The sequence below is a fragment of the Hippocampus zosterae genome, chromosome 8, assembly GCF_025434085.1.
Source record: "Hippocampus zosterae strain Florida chromosome 8, ASM2543408v3, whole genome shotgun sequence".
Taxonomy (NCBI): Eukaryota; Metazoa; Chordata; class Actinopteri; order Syngnathiformes; family Syngnathidae; genus Hippocampus; species Hippocampus zosterae.
Genome location: NC_067458.1, coordinates 9,324,226 through 9,344,779, shown reverse-complemented (window position 1 = coordinate 9,344,779; position 20,554 = coordinate 9,324,226). Strand labels below are relative to the sequence as shown.

Genomic DNA, 20,554 nt, shown 5'->3' with positions numbered 1-20,554 from the left:
TATGTACCGGTAATATGTGGAGGTGATGAAACATTTATATGGTTTCCCAAAATTCATAACGGCCCTCCAAGGGAAACCATAATTACAATGTGGCCCGCGACAAATGAGTTTGACAACCCTGTCTTATAGGTTGGCAACAATTTGACCCTGGACCTAACTACAGTATTTCTATTTCCAACAGTGGTTATTTAACAAGGAAACCGTGAACACAGAATGGTGACGGTGTAGAGAAAATAATATATAAGGAGAACAGCTGTCAAAGTAGCAGGAGATGAGAGTGGAGGTTTAACGAACAGATTCTTATCATGCGGTTCAATGGCTGAGAAAAACCTGGGAAGCTTCTTATTGTTCTGCTGGGGGCAAGTGGGAGGGCGGGAAGAGTGGGAGGAAAAGAAAAAAAAAGAGGCAATGAGAAAATGTATTTTTGAAAAACAGGCCAGGACAGATGAGAGGGGCAAACATGTTTCACCAAAATGAGTCAGGGTATTTGTCAGAGAAGTTTTGAACATTTTGATTGATTCTAATTTCTAAAGTTTTAAGAATTTTCATTACATGATATAGAAATAAAGACAATATATTTTTTTTCTTTACAGCACTTAACCATATTGTGTACAAACTGAATTCCAATGATGTTGGAACATTGTGTTAAACAAATAAAAGCAGAACACAATGACTTGCAAATCACATTCGACCTATATGTAAATTACTGCACTACAAAGGCAAGATAGTTAAGGTTCAAACAGATAAACACGATTCTGTGTAGCAAATACTCATTATATTAGAATTTTATGGCTGCAACACCTTCCAAAAAAGCTGGGACATGTAGCAAAAAAGACTCTAACTCCTATTTGTAACCTCACATGAGATGAAGAGGCGAGCTTTTTACTTATAAGGCATGTTCAACACAACGTCCCAACTTCATTGGAATTGTGTTCGGAATTGCTTACGTTGGTGTGATGATTAACAAGATACACGTATAGCTTTCTTGGCTTGTTCAAATTCACATTTCTTGTTCTCGCTTTTAAGTAACAATAAAACAACTGCATGTAACTGTACTTTCATAAGCGCAAGAACTGTTGAAAAAAATGTGTGGCACCCTATTTGTGTTGACTTGCCCATCTGTTAGTTGACAAATTGCTTCTGAGTTAATGGAGGGTGAAGAGTCATTATGAGCATGATTTCTGTAGAAGGTAGTGGAAGGTTCCATTAATGCTATGAAGACCATCCATCTAATTTCTATACAGTATACATCAGTGGTGTCAAACTCATTTTAGTCGCGGGCCAATTTAGAGTTACGGCTTCCCTCGGAGGGCCGTTATGACAGTGAAACCACAAAATGATCACTTGTACACAACAAATTAATAGATTACTAGTTTTGAAATCAGTCAGTTACAATAGTTTGTTCAATTATTGTTCAAGTGAGTGTAAACAGGGTAACAAAAACTGCAAAATCTCAACATTATTTATTACACATGGCAATCTGACATTTCGGTACAGATTTTAGCAAGTTGACACAAATGATTTGCTTTGTCACATAAAATGACCTGGCGGGCCACATCTGGCCCTCAGGCCTTGAGTTTGACACCAGTGTTATTCATGATTCTCTTATGGGTTATGGCTGTGTTGGAGCCTATTCCAGTTGACAAGGCAAGGCACACCCACAACTGGTCATCAGCTAATCACAGGGTTCAAATTAATCATATTGACGTTGAACCTCACGTGCATGTTAGGAAATACCCAGAAAACACCCACAGAAAGAATAGACGAACATGTAAATTCCACACAAGAAGGCCAGATCCCTGATTCAAAATCCTGACTCCCATCCTGTGAGGATGTGCCAACATCCCGTCTGCCATGGATTCATGTATCATTCAGCTCTTCGCCATAATAATCTTTCTGCATGCGTGGCCTCTGTGCAAAGGTTGATCGAAATCGATATCCATCCTATTGAATGTTTTATTCAATAGTCAAAATGACTGTTGCTTAATGTGTGGGATGAAACACTAGATCACGGCACTAGGTGGGATTCCAAATGTAATCAAGGAATATATTCTGTAATGCTACCTTTAATGAATGGGATTAGGTGATTTGAGCGAAAGTGTAATCTAATCCGTCGTGATGACACTATGAATAATTTTAGGCATGAGATGTGATATGAAGGAGCTGCTGAGGGAAAGGGTTTGTTTTGATGCGCTCATCTACTTAACCGAGTGTATAGATAATTGTATTATAGAGTTATGTATGGCCGAGTGGACTGTAGACAAGACAAATGCTATTAATGCACAATAGGCATTCTCATGCCATTACACCCACAAAAAAACCCACCATCAAAGAACAGGATTTTACAGACACAAACTTTCTAAATATCAGAATCAGGGCAGGGTAAGGATTCCTAATAGCTTTGTATTTATGATTTTGGCAACCTAAAAGCCTGATTGGCAAATCACGACTGATTAGGCAGTGTAGAAAGATCAAATCAAAGGGCAGGGTGCATCCACTTTGCATTGATGCTGATGGTTATATAGCTGTACCTTCTACTTAGGGCCTTGACACCTATTGTGTATGATCCAAACTAAACGACTCCCTTTCAGATGTCTCTTTGTCCATTTTGTAGACAACTGCTCATCCTAACCTTGCTCTGGCAATACTGCCTATTGCTTCCTTGATACTATTTCCCCTCACTTAGAAAAAAATCGATCCCAATTTCAGTATAATGTAGTGCACTTCTTCGAACTGTACCTCACAAAGCAGAAGATCAGTGATGTGGAAAACCATGCAAAGGGGGAACTTGGCAGTGAAGAGGGTGAGGAACCACTGGGAAGCATACATGTGTGCCTCTAGGTTCAGTTCTTGGAAATGGGACCAGAGTTCTGGTTGCTGTTCCTAGAAAAGAAGAAGAAAAGTGAGAGGGATAAAACGGGAGACTTGATAAACAGGAAAACAAAATCAATTGCAAACAATCAGTGTAAACACGATTATGCAATACAGTGGACCCCTGCTATTGGCGGAGGATAGACAGGGACAGGGCAAGCCTGCGAATAGCAAAAATTCCATCTAGAATTGATACCCATTATCAATGTGGTGAGAAGATTTATGTAAAAACCTCCAATGGGAGTTTTCCACAAATGGGGGTTGCCCCCCAACCCTCGCAAAGAAAACAAAAACAACCAAAACAAAAAAATGTTTAAAAAAATAATTTAAAATACTGAAAAAAAACAGTTGAATAGGCCAATCCATTGGGACAAAACCACAATTATCCAAGTATAGGGGTTGGCGGGGGGTGAATCGCTAGTGAAATTGCTACTACATATCTGATGTAAACACAATGATAGGAAGAATACTGAAATTAAGCACCTTGACTATGAGTTTGGACAAATCCCCAAAACATTGCATGTAGAATAATGCAGTTTCTCAAAACTGGACAGGACCGAGCCATATGACGGTAATGCGGAAGACTACATGCAAAGAGCTCATTCATTCACAGCCGTGCAAGAGGACATTAAAAGCTCCCAAGAAATATTACATGGCTGACTAATGATGGGTGGGTAAGCATGCCAGAGACCCACGTAAAGGTATCATAGTACATCCATTTTACTTGACATGTCCCCTTTAAACAAAAACCTTTCTGACAAACTGAGCAATACCTGTGTAAAGCTAACAAGAATCTTTGACAAATGTCTTTAGACCAAGCAAAGGGGAAAAATTATGGAATCACTAAATTCTGAGGAAAAAAAATGGAATAATGAAAACAACAACAACAAAAGAACACTTCAACACGCCACAAGCACTTTGATTCACCACCTGTGGCCTTTATAACAGCTCGCAGTCTCCTAGGCACTGAGGGTGCGAACATCAGTACTCTTCATTAATCTGGCTCTAACTTCCTGTGATTGCTTTTGCCAGATCAGCTTTGCAGGTTATAGCCTTGTCATGGATCACTTTCTTCAGATTTTGCGATCCGAACTACGTGCAGTGCATCACATCGACCTTGTGCGTCTTTATTCGGGGACTGTTTTCACAGTTTTTGCTCGATGACTAGATGCATTATCATCTTGAAAAATGATGTCGTCATCTCCAAATGTCCTTTCAATAGAAGGGATGAGAAAAGTTTCTCAAATGTCGATGTAAACTTCTGCATTTATTGAAGCAACTGTACAATGACAGCCATCTTCCCCCAGTCCCTTTACCTGACATGCAGCCCCATATCATCAGTGAGAGGGGCAAGTTTGTTTTCTTCTTAAATCTCTCGCGTTGGAGCCATTGATGGATTCAAGGAAGGTGGGAAATTGGATTTTTACAACATCCGATTCGGAAAAATTGGATGAGAAAGAACTAGGAGGTCCAATTTGAGAAGTCGAGAGAAAAAAAAAAAAAGGACACCGAGTTCAGAAACCAATTTCAAAGTGACGTCACTCGACAATGGTGACTCCAAGGAGTCAAAGATTATCAACAAATATTCAGCATTATTTACTACTACCGGTACATTATTATTATTATTATTTTATATTTATTAGTTCGTCAAAATAACTTTATACAAGACAATGTGTATTATAGTGACTGCGTGAAGATATGCCATTATCTCCCTGCATGAAGTTATTTGATGAAATGAATGAAATGCTTTGAAGATGTAATATTCTTTTATTTATATAAATTAAGGAAATTATGAAGAAGGTTTGCTGTAAGTAATCACGTGTTATGACGCGGAACAAGAAACAATTTAGCCATCTTTGTTGTCGAACGCTTTGAGGTCAGATCCCGAATGCAGCATCTGATTCATGTCAGTCCGCTTGGTGCAACAGCTCTCCCAGTCGCTCCCGTTTAACTGCAGACTAAGGAGCCGATCTAATCTGATGCAGGTGTTAGCTTTGGGAATAGAAATTGCGGGGTGATTGCATATTTTTTCTCCCCGTAGAACTGAGTGATTCAAGTCAGTTTTTAGGAGGAAGGTAGGCTCTTTTTGCTGATGAACAGTGTTTGATAGTATAATGCTTTTTGAAAGAAAATCATTCAAGAGAATCAGTGTACTGGAGAATAATTAAGAGTGTGACTCAGCGAGCAAGTGGGTTCTTTCTGATAAAAGCATAAAAAGGACTCTTTCTGTCAGGCAAATGCATCGTATAAAGAGGGCAGCTGAAAAAAAAAAACAATTGACGGGCAGCAAGCAGGTATTTGAAGCAGCTTGCGTCTTTGCAGTCGGAAGAACACGTGCAGAAAAGGCAGCAACTAACCGTGGACGTTAGCGTAACATCAACGAGCGGTCCCGACGTTCAAGTACTTTGATTGACAGACATGTTTTGCGGTCAAATTAACCATTTGTTTTGCAAGAGACATCAGATTTTGTTTCGATTTCTTTGCAATCTATTTTTAAATTCAATTGTTGTGCTTAATAATTTGGAACACCGTAATTTGAGTAATTTTGCAGAAATGAACTACCGTTATCATTATGACTGTTTGATAAAATACCAAATATTATAAAAGATAATTAACAGTTATTGTTGATGATTTAGGAAAATGAAGAAAAACAGCATATGCCTATAATCTGGAAAAAATGTAGACTAATAAACATTGTAATTGTAATCATAGTGTGGCACATTGTTTCGCTATCTGGCACTTCTTAAAATTCTCTTTTCTTCTCGCTCTTGCCAGGAGGCGTTAAATTAACATACAATGGAATGTACAAAACTAAACCGCAGTCAAACCCTTGTTATGTGCAAATAGCTGTCACTCAATCGAGGCAGGCTTTACATATTACAAAGCATTAATTCAGAGTTTCAATTTCAATCATGTGAAAAAGATTGCGTCGCCACGTACCTGCATGAGCTTCTCAAGCTGATAGAACTTGCAGTGAAGATCTTCAAAGTTGTTTTTGTAGAGAGCTCTGAGGCCATACTCGAACATGATTTTCACCAACACACAAAAGGCCTGTTCCTCAGGCATCTGAAACGACAGTAATAATTTATATGTTTCTAAATCTGAACTATGTCTCTGTATCTGTATCATTTGCCGCGCATGGTTCCCAAACATTGACAATTCATCTTTACTGCAAGGTTCAGTAACTCAACACATTTGTGACTTGACATATGGAGGGCGGGGGGACTATGTTTACTGCGAGCTAGCTGCGATTACGTTTGTAAAATTACATTTGGCTTGAACAAATGTGTGAATAACATGTATTACCGCATCTATGGATGAAAATATAAGCTCTAGTGAGTCTCATGGAATGTGCAGTCTCATACAAAGACAGTCAGTCTCTCGCTCTCCAACACAGACACACATGCACACACACATACAGACACACACACTGAGGTTGAGGATGAGATGGCATTTTATCGGCGACACTTTATGCTTGGGGCTGAATGTGCTGCATGTGAACTTGAGCGCCTCTTAATATTCTGCACATCTTCTCTATCACCTCTGTTCCTTCTTTCTCTTTGAACCTGCCTGCCTTTTTCCTCTACACATGCTAATGTGTAATCCACACAACCTCACAACTTCTAGGGCTGCTTAATGTATCGAAATATCGTCACCACGATAATAGCACGTGCGATATACGCATCTCAAAGAGGTGCAATGAGTTTCGTGTGGAATATTTATTTATTTTTTTGCTTTTACCCGCCTTTCACCAATTAGACACAACTTTAAATGCGGATCCCCATACGAATGGAGGAATAGTATAATTTTAAAGCCACACACACACACACACACACATCACATATATACAGTATATACAATTACATTTTATGTTATTATAATTTATTAGATAATAATATATTGAGCCTGCCTGTTTTATTTTCTGTTCAACACCCTAACTTCCCACTCTTGCTACATTTTTGCACTAGTGTTTGCAGTCCTTTGTAGCAGTGGTCCCCAACCCCAGGGCCGCGGACCGGTACCGGTCCATGGGTCATTTGGTGCCGGGCCGCAAAGAAAGAATAAATAAGTTATATTACTTCTGTTTTATTTATTTGGAATCTGAAAGATGTTGTATTTTGAAAAAATACCAGATTCTCTCTTACATCCTTCGACAGTATGTCACTCTTGACGCAGGTCACGGCGCGCTTCTCGGTCACGTGATAGGTTACCGCTAAAATGGATCCAGGGAGTTAGCAAAATGAGTAAAAAAAAAAAATGATTTTGGGAATGGGGAAAGGCCCAGCCAGGCGACAGAAGAGAAGCTGACAACATCCAAGAAAAAAAAGGCGACATTTAATAGACAGTATAAGGAGTCCTACTTAAGACACGGATTTATCTCATGGGGAGATTCCCACGCACCAAGCCCACTCTGCATAATATGCGGCGATGGTGAGTTGTATTTTTCATGCACTTTGTATTTGCGGTGTATATTATTTTGAAAGCGTGTTTAATCATTACCACAACGACCACAGAGTGTTATGGCCACGTAGGACGTTCCTCTTGTCATGATTTGGGTTTATTATTAAGTTTCTAAAACACCACTGTTTTCCTGCAGGTCATATCATATTATTTTGTTGTATTTATCAGTCACACCTGAAAGGCCGGTCCCTGAAAATATTGTCTGATATTAAACCGGTCCGTGGGGCAAAAAATGGTTGGGGACAGGCTGCTTTGTATCAGCCGTCTTTCCTTTGATAGCTCACTCCCATGACCGGATCGATTCTTTCATTTGCTTGTGATTAGGTTAACGATTTTGTAATTGCCGCGTGGTCACGAGTATTTTGTTGCATATTCTTTGGCCAAATTTTGTTTAGACTCCTGTGAAATTCAACACTGTTGAGCTGTGTATCAGGCTTTCACTGAAAAGAAAAAAAACGAGAACAACTTCATAAAGTAAACCTCCAATCGGTCATGTCCCCTTTAAGCTCCTAAACCCCAGGAGAGAAAAAAAATCCTGGCACCGTGGCTGTTTCTAACAGAATCCCGAAGGTTTTGTGCTTACACTGACTAGTGTTTGGAGCGGTTCGTTTTTTATTTAGTTTGCCAGCCTCAGCAGCTTCACCTGAAATCAAGCATTTTGACTACCTGGCAGATGACTTTAGTCCCTTGTGTGAACAACCTTTTTAAGGTCATGCCACAGCATTTCAATTGGATTCACATCTGGACTTTCACTTTGACCACTCCACAAACGTATCAATATTTTTTTTTCTCCTACAACTCAGCTGGAAATATGCATGCAGTGTAAAGGGTCTCACCTTGAGATGTTACCATTTGCCTTGACCAGAATTTGAACAGCGGTCCCCGTATCAGATGTCAACTGTTTTACCCACTGAACCAAGCAGCCATTCACATGACCTGTGCTTGCCTGACATTCCTGAAGCTACTTCAGTGTGGCTGCTGACCTCTTGACAGCTTATCTGACCAGTTTGTCTTTTTCAACAATGACAAAAACACTTTTTGTTCAAACTTATTAACATTGCAAATTCTTCTGTACTCTTCTCCTGATTGATAGCTTGGAACAATGAGCTCCCACTAATACTGTGGAAGCTCTCTGGACCTTGTGCGAAGACGCGCTGATAAAAATGTCAGGAGAAGCATACTGCAACAGCTGAACTGTACCTGGGGTGAGGTACTTTAAATGATGACAGCTATGTGCTTGACTGTGATCGTTTGATTTTTGTGCGTGCGTGTGTGTGTGTGTGTGTGTGTGTGTGTGTGTGCGTGGAGGTTTACTTACATGTAGCAGCAGAACAGCTGCAAGGAATGACTGACCCTGGCAGTAACCAATTTCATCATCGTAGACAGCATAGGCCTTAAAGACAGAGGAAAACAAAACAAAACAGGTAATAAAAATAGTTTATCAAACAATTCAACACTGCATAGCTATGCGCAATATTTACGTGTCTAGTAACAATAACGGTATTATTGACAGCAATATAATATTTTAGGAATTGTTCAGATTTTTAGTAACTAAGAAGACACTTTTATTTTATTTTTTTAAATTGCAGAAGATTGATTTTTGAGTATGCTCCAGTGTTGCATATTTCATCGCAGTCACTCTTATTATTCGACTTGAAAGCAGGGGTCGTCAATCTGCTCCTTGAAAATTAGCAAGGTCTGCAGAATCTGAATAATGATGCTGAATCAGGGGAAGACGGGAAACAGGCAGGACAGTGGCCCTCGAGGAACAGGGTTGAAGACCCCCGGCTTCAAAAGCATAGCAATTCAGGTAATGGGTATTATGTATTCTAAGTCCAAATATGACCCAATTTCATTGCATCTGCACCAATGACAACAGAGTTCGGCTTAGTTAGGCTTTTAGTTCTATATTTGTGTGCGTTCCTGGTGTTGCACAAGTAAGAGAGAAAATATTGAACTCTCACATGTATTTCTGAGATTTAACATTTTTCAATCTGTCTTTTATCAGTAACAAATATCCGCTAACACTGCGAAGTATTACTGTCTGTTGGTTAAAAACTAAGGGGAAACCAAAAGATAGTACAAGGCTCAAAATAACTTTTTGTCCCCCGATCAGTTATGAGGCAGCCACTGGCACTGCTGTGCTCCCCACTTCCGAACGAGCCCTTGGTAAGCGGCAGCCACGCTGATGATTTTTTTTGTGCAAAATATTTGGAAGAATCCATATGTGTTACAGGTGTAACAAATGTTCATCGATTTCTATAGCTGTTCGGAGCTCCGTGCAAAATACCAATTTCGATTCACAAACGGATGCGAAACCGCTTATTTTGAGCCATCAAGTATTTCGTTTCACAATACCTGTATTACAAATCCACAGTTTAAAAACAAAATTATCGTGACATCAAAATGTTTAACTGTGAAAATGAAAATGTTTTGAAATACACATCATCATTTATTCTGGATATATGCATCCAAAACTGAGTTATTGAGTGAATCAGCAGTCAGGTATCTGATTTACTGCCCCTTTCTTCATAATTAGTACAAGACGTCAGGGTTTGACAAATTTGCCTAATTTCGGCTTTGATGTACAGGTAACGGTGATGTCTTGTGGAACTGCCTGGACTATAATCTCCATGCTGACATGCTTGATGGAGTGTGGTATTCACACATTCCCCAACTCAGCAAGGTGACATGTTGGTTGACAGATGGATGGGGGAGGTCCTGGTGGGAGAAAGCTAAATTTGTTCGCCGGAGTACATAACAGGCTCAGCAGGCTGAAGTATTCGACTCTATTGTAAACCAGACACCTATTTCAAGGCAATTCTAATTCTTTCTTAAAATCTGCCTGCATTCCACTTTGGATATGATATTAAAGTACAAAGAATTGTGCGCTCCTCCACGGTTTACGTTGCCCATCCGTGATCAAACAAGCCGTTTGGTCCAACAGGTATTCGCTGACAATAAGTTATACTCTTCTGTTTCATTTAAATGGCAACACGTTTTCTCGTGATACAGACACTGTAAAGAGGCGATTGTCATTTTCAAAGAAATGGTTGTTATTCAAGAAGGGTAAGCCTCAGAATAAAAAGTGATGCACAAAAAAATGCTGTCGCTATATTTGAACCCTTTCAGTGGACAGCTTATCTTGTTATCAGGTTACAGGGTGCATGCAAGGGTTACTATGACAGAAATGAAGGCAGGATAACAAGTTGCCCTCAATCAAGACTTGATCATGACCACTTCAACAGCATCAGTTTAAGGCAAGTAAATATCCGTATTATTAACTCTATGGAGATCTGACAGGTTTGACGAGGCTAAGTGAGAATAAACGTTCACTTTTTTTCCTCCCTTTTCTTTAAAACAGTCCCAATTTTCCAGGAGAGAGACACTTAACCCTGAATGCTAAGCAAAAACCCATTCTTGTAGAGGATAGTTGGAAGCGGGGCAGAATGGAACATGAACAAAATGAAGCAGACTGTCACCAAAAAAGTTCACACAGCCCAATTGACCTTTCCTGGAGAATAAAAGGTTAGAAAATTAACGACTCTCCGCATATTACCGAGTAGATTCATGTGCAGATGAACAATTTACAATGGGTCCTGGATCCCCTGCGCTGTAACCCACTCATGCCTCAAGATCCGGCCAACCTTATCAGCAGCAAATCTACATGAATTTGCATACAAATGAAGGCCAGCTCACCACTGACCTACTTGGGTTCAGACCGGATGTAAACCCACCCTGACAGGTCCTCCCACAGTGCTGATAGTACAAAATACAAAAATGTGACCATTTAGTTATTCATTCATTCATTCATTATTCAGTTATCTACCCATCCATTATCAAAAACTACATTTGACTTTTAGATAAAACACAATTGTGATCGCCACAATTGTGTATCCTGGCACCCAATATTGCATCCGTTCGAGGTATTTTGCCTCAGTCGTACGGATGATGAATGAAAGCGGCAGTGGGAGTTTTAATGAAATCAGCGATTATGTTGACGATTATCAGGAGTCAACTTTGGACAGATTTGTCACGTAAGCAATTGTGATTCTCCCACAGATTAGCGAACGTGGATGTTGTTGCTGTACTTTTTTTTTTCCATGTAGGTTCCCTTTTTAATATAAAGTCACCAGATATTGAAATTGGTGATATTGAATATCTGTTAATTGAAAGTGATCATATACAGAGATGATATTTGTCGGGGACCTTTGACAAAGCGAATTTAAGGACAACGCAATGGCTGTATTGAATCCATTAAGATCTTCTTCACATACAGTAGCTGTCAGAGATAACCGCAAGAAAATATTATTTTGTGCAAACAAGTGACTTTTCCAATCTTGATAAACACAATGACAGAGCTCTTCAACCATCCATCCATCCTTGTAATATAACGTTGGGAATCTGATTCCGAGGAGTCCATTTGGATTGTAGTGATAGGGGTTTGGCGTCAACATCTGCTTGATTCAAATTTGTTTGAAAGATTTTACCGATCGCTTTTACCGATTTTACCGATCGTCGAATGACACAGCAAGGATGCTAAATTCAGTTTGACATTTTACTCTTACCTTGCAGATCTTGTAGAGTGAATCCTGTCCATCTCCGTCAGAATCTTTGAAGTAGTCATGGGCAGGGAAGGTACGGTGGATGTCTCGAGTGATCACTCCCTCCTGAGCTGAATCCTGAAATGTTTTGTGCAGTGCAGGATTACACAATGTGTCACAAACACTGGAAAACTCATCGACAGTTGAATGTATAGAACACGTATTCAACACTCACACATATTTTCTCCCTCTTTTTTTCCAAGGAAAGATAAACAGACACTCCCACAAACTTGGGTGTAAATCGGTTCGGTTTCTGTGAGATTTTGTGCGAAGAAACCGACTCTGAACATGCATACTTGGTGAAGGTCATCAGTAAAAAGTTATGATCCTTTTTCAATTCAGTAGGATATAAAACATGTTATAATGTTTCCATGTTTCCAAACTTCAGCCGCACAGATCTGATCACACGCACACACACGTCTCACGCTTCATCACAGTTTACCGCACCATATTGGTGTTTTCACTCACACTGTTTGTCTTGAGAGCAAAAACCTCCCTGAACCATCCCTCAACCCGAAGGGGCCTTGATGTGTGTATCAGAGAGAAACTGAAGGCCAAGAATATCAAGACACCAGAGAGAACGAGACAGAAATGCCATCTTCCATTTCTACATCAGTACGAAAAGAAAAAAAAAGCGCCGGTATGATTTCCCAGAAAGGCGTTATCTTGCTCGTGCAGTCATCGAGCCAGATCCTTCACCCTTCAATCGACTTGTATTTGACTCCCTTTTCTTTTGAAACTGCAGCAACTCTAGTTGTTTCAAGTTCAAGGTTCTTGCCACAGATTTTCGGTGGACTCGGCCGCTCACATCTGTTTAATCATAAAATCACAAAGTGACTAGATGATGCGGAGGACCGAGCCTCTGTTGGAGCCGTACCATCTGTTGCAGGACTCTGTTCTCTCAGTCAGTGAAGATATTTATTTATCACTCTGGCTGGACTGTATGCCTTAGGTCACTGACATGCTGCATCATTAATGTTAAACGCCTCCCTTGTGTTCCGGCGTGACGAAAAACAAGCCGCCTGTACTTCTCGGAAACAATTAAGAGAATTGTATCTTGGGATCGGATCGTTACTTTGAAATACGCAAAAAGGAGAACAGCACGGCGGCGAACACGCATATCTCACAGTTGAGAGGTTCTGTGTTCGAATCTCAAATCGGTGGGGTGTTTTCGTCTTCTCCCCGTGGTTGTGTGGGCTTTCCCCAGGGACGCACTCTTTCTCTCATTCCAAAAACATTCATGTTAGCTTAACTAATAACTAAAATGTACAGCACATATGTGTGAATGCAAATTATTGTTTGTCCAAACAGTAAGTGCCCTGCGACTGGCTGGTAACCAGTTAAGGGTGTGGCCTGCCTCAAGCCCCAAGTCACATAAGATCAGCTCCAGCTCACCTGTGACCTTAATACGATAAGCACTTTTGAAAAAAGATGGACGGACCTTTTGGCATAAAGATTCCAGGGAGGAAGACATAAATGTGACTTAGTTCTTGATTCCCTTACACACGACATACAATTGGATGGTTTTCATCTAAACGTTTGGGGAATATTAAGGGAATAGTAAGGACCAGAAAAATGCAGAAGAAATCGGGTACAGTACATCCCTGGAATGCCAGAACTTTGACACAGAATTGAAATGTGTAGACATTTAATTCATGTCCCATTGGATACTATGCACGCTGCAGGCAAGCTTGCATGCCGTGTCTTAATAAGGTTTGCAACGTGGAGGTGGTCTTTATGTGCATTATCTGCTACAAATGATGATAACAGTGACAAAGTGCCTTATGTTCATTAGGCCACACAAACACCAAACAGCTTTGTATGTATGAAGGCAATGTTGTGTATGACTGTTCTGTTATTTTTAACCTCACAGAAAATGTAAGCCCCTTAATGAGATTCCTGAACAACATTTTCAGAAGCATCACAGAATAACATTATTCTACAAAGATTACAGAGAATGTAAATTTGGGCGGCACGATGGTCGACTGTTAGAGCGTCGGCCTCACAGTGCAGAGGTGTAGGGTTCGATTCCAACTCCGGCCCTCCTGTGTTGAGTTTGCATGTTCTCCCCGTGCTTGCCTGGGTTTTCTCCAGGTTTCCTCCCACATTCCAAAATGTTGCATGGCAGGCTGATTGAACACTCTAAAATTTCCCTGCGTGTGAGGGTGAGCACGAATGGCCGTTTGTCTCAGTGTGCCCTGCAATTGGCTGGCAACCAGTTCACCCAACCAGTGTACCCCGCCTACTGCCCAAAAACAGCTGGGGGAGAGGCTCCAGCACGCCCACAACCCAGGTGAGGATAAAGGGATTCGGAAATTGATGGATGGATGCTAATCTGGTAACAATTTGAACCAGAATTCATAAAGAATAAATGAGGTGCAATTTACGGGACGTATAAAAGGGAATTCTCTGCAAAGAATGTCTCCTGCACATTTGGGGGCATGTGCATTTTTTTTCCCTATGATGCTGCATAAAGGCTCGGGTAGTAACGGATTGCATGTAACGGTGTTATGTAATCATGATACCAAAAGAAGACAACTTTATTCTCTAATAGATGACGGAAGAAGTTGTTCTCAAAAGCAAGCATTTTAAATGTGACGCAGAGGCAATGGAGTACGGTAACCGGCAACTGTTTGAATAGTATTCACCCGAGTTTTTCTTTATTTTAAATCAGATCATAGATTACAAGGAAAAGTGTGAGTTGTCAAAGTCATCCAGACAGCTGGTGGTTTATGGGGGCGAGCCTGCATGCCTGCACCAATGGCTACTCACCTTGAGAAGTGTTTCACCTCCTGTCACAAATCTCCCACAGCGTTACTATTTAAACACCATATCGCCAATAGAACCTGCTAAACGTGTGTGTCACCTGGAAAACAAATGTTTTTTTTTTCCCAGTTGAAGTCATGTATCGATCGTCATTATTGTATCATTATTACAAGGGCAGGAGGAGGTGTGTGTGTGAATGATTATGTGCAAGTAGGTGTGTGTGTGTATGTGTTACCACTAATTGTCAAGGTTGCCTTCGTCGGCTAAATTTGTCCTCTTCTCTTCCATTTTCCAGACTGAGTCTTATGGATAAGCAAGCCACTTAACACATGAAGGAAGTTGTTAGCATGTCTGCCTCACAGTTCTGATGGTTTTTTTTCAAATTTGAATGCCAGGTGTTCTGGCATCCTCCTGCACATCGGCTCCAAACTAACTTTTTTTTTATTTTTATTTTTACTAGGAGCACAGTAGGCCCGAGCCTGAAAATTTTGCGATAAGTGCGAGTACAACATTTTGAGGGGTTTACTGCATATCGAGTTGTGAATCAAATATTTACATTTCCACAAGTTTTCATCATATTAAAGAAAGAGTAGAAGTTTGATGGCAAAATATTCACAAATTAAAAAAACAAAACAACATCAACAACAACAAAAAACCCAACAAATTTACTGGTCGCACATGCGGCAGAAGATGTAAGCCGTATTTGCACTGTCTTGAATTTTAAGGGCATTCTCCACCTCTGGAATTCTGCCCCATTTCAAAAATGTGCATATTAAACAGAAAATACTAGAAAAATGTACATTATTAATACATATTTAATTGGCATTTACATCTTTATTAGCATATTTCGTATGGGAGAAAAAATAAAAACTTACTATAATGTTACAATACTAGGATTATTTTACTGATTGCAGATACTGGAACTAGTAACAGTATTGGAATGTATTTTTAAAGGAAACGCTGCCCAACCTGACTGCATATACATGTTTTAAAATGGGATATTAAATCGGGCTTTGTGCTGAAGAAGCATCTTATCTGTCTGGATTCTGTCTCAAAACTGTATTTCAGAATTCCTTGAGTCTACTTTGTTGTTCGATAATTGATGATTGATCATTTAATGTAAGTATTAAGTTGCTCACTTAGTGCTGCCATTTAAATGCCCTGCGTTTACTGACTACGTGGAAATGGTTTTGCTACTAAAAGCAGCGCCTCCAATCGTGCGACCTTTTATATGTGCACAAGATCGTGAGTACTTGACTGCTTATATCACTGTCCAAAGATTAAAAAAAGAAAAACAAATCGATGGAGGTAAAGCTGAATCTCGTACAGAGACGTGTCCATTACTCAATAAATATGCACGACCCTTTAAATAAACCATTTGAACACAGCTCTGGACAGAGAGTACACTAAACTGAAAGTGTTCCCGCATATTAACTACTTGCTAGCCTCCCACTGTGAGGGTCTAAATGTCACAGAAAGTCATGCTGAAATGGAATTGTAGAAGAAAAGCATGTGTCAATCAGAGCTATGAGTGGCAGAAAACGTCTTTTAAAAACGCAGCTCAACCTTCAGTCGAACTAATGCACATCAACCACAATCAGAAAGATGCACTAACAGTGTGCCTGATCTACTCTATTTTTTATCAAACAGAATTGTTAAAAAAAATCTTATAGGAACATTTCAAAACAAAAATGCCACATATTTCAGGTCCCTTTTGTAATCAACATGAAAGGTTCAAATCCCTGATGAGGCCCCAACTAATGTGACAGCCCTTTTTAAACAATACGGCTGACATTAAACAACAGGCGACTTTGAACGCAAATGGTGATTTAATTCGGAATGCCACTCAATTGGTGGGTAGAGTAACAAAAGGTGCCAAAACAAATGGAAAATCACCAAACTAAATTCCATATTCTCAAGAGGCCATCAACAGAATTTCCAGTCTACATTTGAGTCCTAGTTTATACACTCAACAGCAACACAAAGCAGATGAAAAAAAACCACCACGGCTTACTTTGGGGTTTTATGAAAATGTTTAAGTGCCAAAGTGTTTACAAATAACGGCCCAGCAAAAATACTCAAGTCTCTATAGCTGGGGTGCCTAATACCCGCGGACTGGTCCCAAGTCGATCGCAAGAGGTGAAGGGGGAAATGGAAAGGAAAAAAAAAGATTAGTCTGTCTGTGTGCATGTTATTAATATGTGCACTCTACACCCTAAGTATCCTTTCAGTTTCACTTTCACAAAAACAGTAGTTAAAAAAATAAAATCTAATCTAATAAAAAAGCAGATCACCTTTAACCTATGGTTAAATGTTAGCGGGTGTTACGGCTGTTGTTCATCATGGCATGTGTGTATGCGTGCACGTGCAGTAAATGGGTCGATCGCATGAGGTTGGATGGTTGTTTGAAAAGTAGATTTAGAGTTTTTCCATGAGCATATTACCGTAATTAAATGACAAGACACTTTATTCCCCCCGCCAACAATGCCAAATGCAGCTGTAGTTACAGAGTGTCCTAGAACTTTTCTGAGACTCTTGTCACAAATTTGCAGATGAGCTAAGACCGGGGATGCGCTGCTGGAATGGCTATATTTATGCGCATGTCAGTCTGGGGGGGCGGGGGGGGGGGTGATGACCAATGTCCAGTCCTTGAGGATGTCATAGCTGGCTATGGTCATGATGGCTGACAAGGAGCCTTTGGCAGATAGAGAAAGGAGGAGCGAAGCAGCGAACAGTGTCAACGCAGAAACTATTCTTGAATTGTTTTAATTCCATATTTATTCTCATTTAGAAAATTTCCAATCTGATGAATTTTGTTTCCAGGTGATGCCCCCCCCCCCCCCCATCGCCCCCACATCCACCCATACTCTACCCCTATCATGTAGTTCAGTCTGGAAGGTCCAGCCTTCGGACGGCATAGAGACCCACAAAGGATTAAGTCTAGGAACTGGGAGAAAAGTTACGGTTGCTCTCGTGGGGCTGCTAAGAATGGTGAAGCCACATACATGTATGTCATTATCACTTGGGGTGTAACTGTCCACCAAAAATCCCTTTTCAATACAGACCTTCGTTTTGGTTTGGTTCACATTGGAAAAAGAAGGAAAACAATGTGCAAAATCGAAAAGTTCTTGTCTTTTGTTATTCCCAGAACCAATTTGGATCTTTCCCACGACTATTACAGTACCTATAACTGGAGCTTTGTTGGTGACTGTCTACTTGTAGTTGAAGTCTACATGTATCTCACGACTGCCCCTGTCAGGTTAAGGTGTGCTTTCCAGAGGAGACAGCAAGCTAGTTTTTGAATATGAGTCAAGGAATTTTTTTTGGGCAGGGTTTGGCAGACCATGAAAAATGACGGTCCTTGAATTTGACACTAGTGATGTCGTGCCTACCAACTTGCTGTTGCATTCTAACGTGCAGCAGGAAATTGTGCAATTTCACATAATTTATCCAAGAATTATTATTTATTCATTACAAATATATTTGTGCTTATCTATGACAGTGATGTATAGCGAAAGGCTGAAAAATGAAAGTATCTTCCATTAGATAGCAGAAGGTACAATAAACCTGTGTATCCACGTGTTTCATAAAACAGAATAAGTCAAGGCTTTCAATTAAATTGGCCCAGATTTCTCACGACGTTCATTTGACAAGATCATCATTACTTCTCATTACTTCTGTTTAGTGGTATGCTGTGATAGTTTCCTCAAGTAAAAATGGGTGCATTTATTCAATACCGGTTGGGAAACCGTCCTTGTGTTTCATTCCTTGTGTGTTCTACATATTTGGCCAATAAAGATGATTCTGATTCTGACTCTGAAACACTAATGTGGATGATGAAACTGTCTTGCGGAGAGTGTCCAATTTAAGGAAATACATGCAGTTAAAAGTATTAATTAATTCATTATATACAGTATAATATAGTGATAAGAAATGCATCGCTTTATGACCAACATAATCAATAAAAAACACATTTTCCGTAATTACCATGCATACATCAATGAGGACTAATAAGAATCTGTTTGACATTGAAAGCCCAAAACACTTTGATTTAATAAACCATGCATGTCTCTGCTAATTAAGAGCCTCATTACTCAAAAACCTCTCAAGGAAGTGGAGCTGAAACTCTTTCTTTCGCTGGACTTATGTTGCTTAACTGTTGCTTAAGACGAACAAAGTGTAACTTACTATTAACTAGGGATGTTCAATACCACTTTTTTGGGGGTGGGGGGGAGGGATTTTCAGACAGTGCCAGTCGGAGCGCTCAACTCTTAAATAGTCACCGATACAAAATTCCGATACCACTAATACCTTTGATGCATAAAATTTGCGGATCATTTTTTAATTGCATGAAAGTAATGCAATTACCGATGATCTATTTTGTTTGTTCATTATTTGTGATGATTCTATTTGGTCATAAAAACATATTTTTGTATAGATAATAAAATGGAATTTTAAAAAAGAAACAAATAATCCAGTGGCCAGAAACAGCCCCATCGAAATCCATTGAAGTGCAATAAAAAAATAAAAAATAAAAGAAATAAAAATCACTGAATACAAGGGTGCTTCAAGTAACAATTAAGAATATCAACCATTTAACCAGTTTTGGCAACACAATTTTCTCACTGTGTAATTCAACTGTGATGTCTAAATCTGAACACTGGGTGCTAGCACCCATTTAATGACAATACAATACAATACAATATATGCTGATTTAAATAGCGCTTTCACACAGCGGCAGCTGTAACATCGCGCTTAACAAAACAGTTAACATATAGTAAAATAATAAACAACACATAACATACAAAAGTAGAAGAAAAAACAATCTGACATTGTGTCAGGGCATTCTCCTGAGCTGTAACATCAAATAATAGGTCCAAAAAAAAGAAAAAAAAAAGAAATACGAGACTCATTGTTGAGAATTCAACTCAACTGAGTTTATAGAGCACTTTCAAACAGCCATCGCTGCATACAAAGTGCTGTACATGGAGCAATTAACATATACAACAAACAGTAAAGCAAATCGGTAACAAAGACGGTCGAAAGCACTGAACAGCAAAACCAAGAATAAATCTAAGTCATGCTGAGTCAAATGTTGTCTAGATGTTAATGCTAATGTCTATCAGATCAATGATCATAAAACGGCCAGGGGTGTACTGATACTTTGAAATAAGGCTGGGTATCAGTCTGACACCAATACCTGGTATCGGTACTGTCACGTTCCGTATTTGATAGCAGGGGGCAGGCGTTCAGAAAGTTCCTTTCTGTGTCTGCTATTTCGGTGATCCACTTATCTCCAGTTTGTTGCGCACTCCCCTATGTGCTCCCCCATCCGTACTATTCCCATTATATGCCACTTGTAATTCTTTATGCTTTATATACTGTATCCATATTTCTATAACTGACACCTGTCAGTATATAATTACACTATAATTATCCTTTTAGTGTTCAGTGCCGCAGTACAGTACTGCATCATACTTAAAGCTGTCTTGAATGTATTTTAATACATTTAAGACCGAAGCTAAGAAGCATGCATTTATTCCCTTTAAGTACTGTCCAAACATGAATTCTGTGCCGCTCATTAAGATGAACGTGTAACCGCGAAGCATGCACACGCTGAAGCCAGCAGCTCTTTAGTCTCTGCAGGGGGGCCGAGGTGTTTGGCAGGAACTGCGGGCTCATCAGCACTGTCAATTTTCTGTCACAATAGTTCCATCTGCAACAGGTGCACTGCTCTACTAACACAAAATAAATTGAAGGATAAAGAGGAGTTATATGAATACAAGCCCCTAAAAGGTTCAGTTTTTTTTCGTCCTCTGTTTCTGGTGCGGAAAATATAAAATGTCTGCTCA

General features: G+C 39.7%; 1 protein-coding gene across 2 annotated transcripts in view; it reads right to left on the bottom strand.

Moving 5' to 3' along the window:
* The window catches only part of rabgap1l (RAB GTPase activating protein 1-like), a 118,026-nt gene that overhangs the window by 28,412 nt on the left and 69,060 nt on the right, over positions 1-20,554 (bottom strand). For both annotated transcript variants that reach the window (XM_052073903.1, XM_052073904.1), the window contains exons 14-17: positions 11,901-12,014; positions 8,651-8,725; positions 5,812-5,937; positions 2,740-2,883 (exon numbers count right to left, since the gene is read on the bottom strand). In XM_052073903.1, the coding sequence (XP_051929863.1) occupies positions 2,740-2,883; positions 5,812-5,937; positions 8,651-8,725; positions 11,901-12,014 (459 nt within the window). The remainder of the gene's footprint in view (positions 1-2,739; positions 2,884-5,811; positions 5,938-8,650; positions 8,726-11,900; positions 12,015-20,554) is intronic.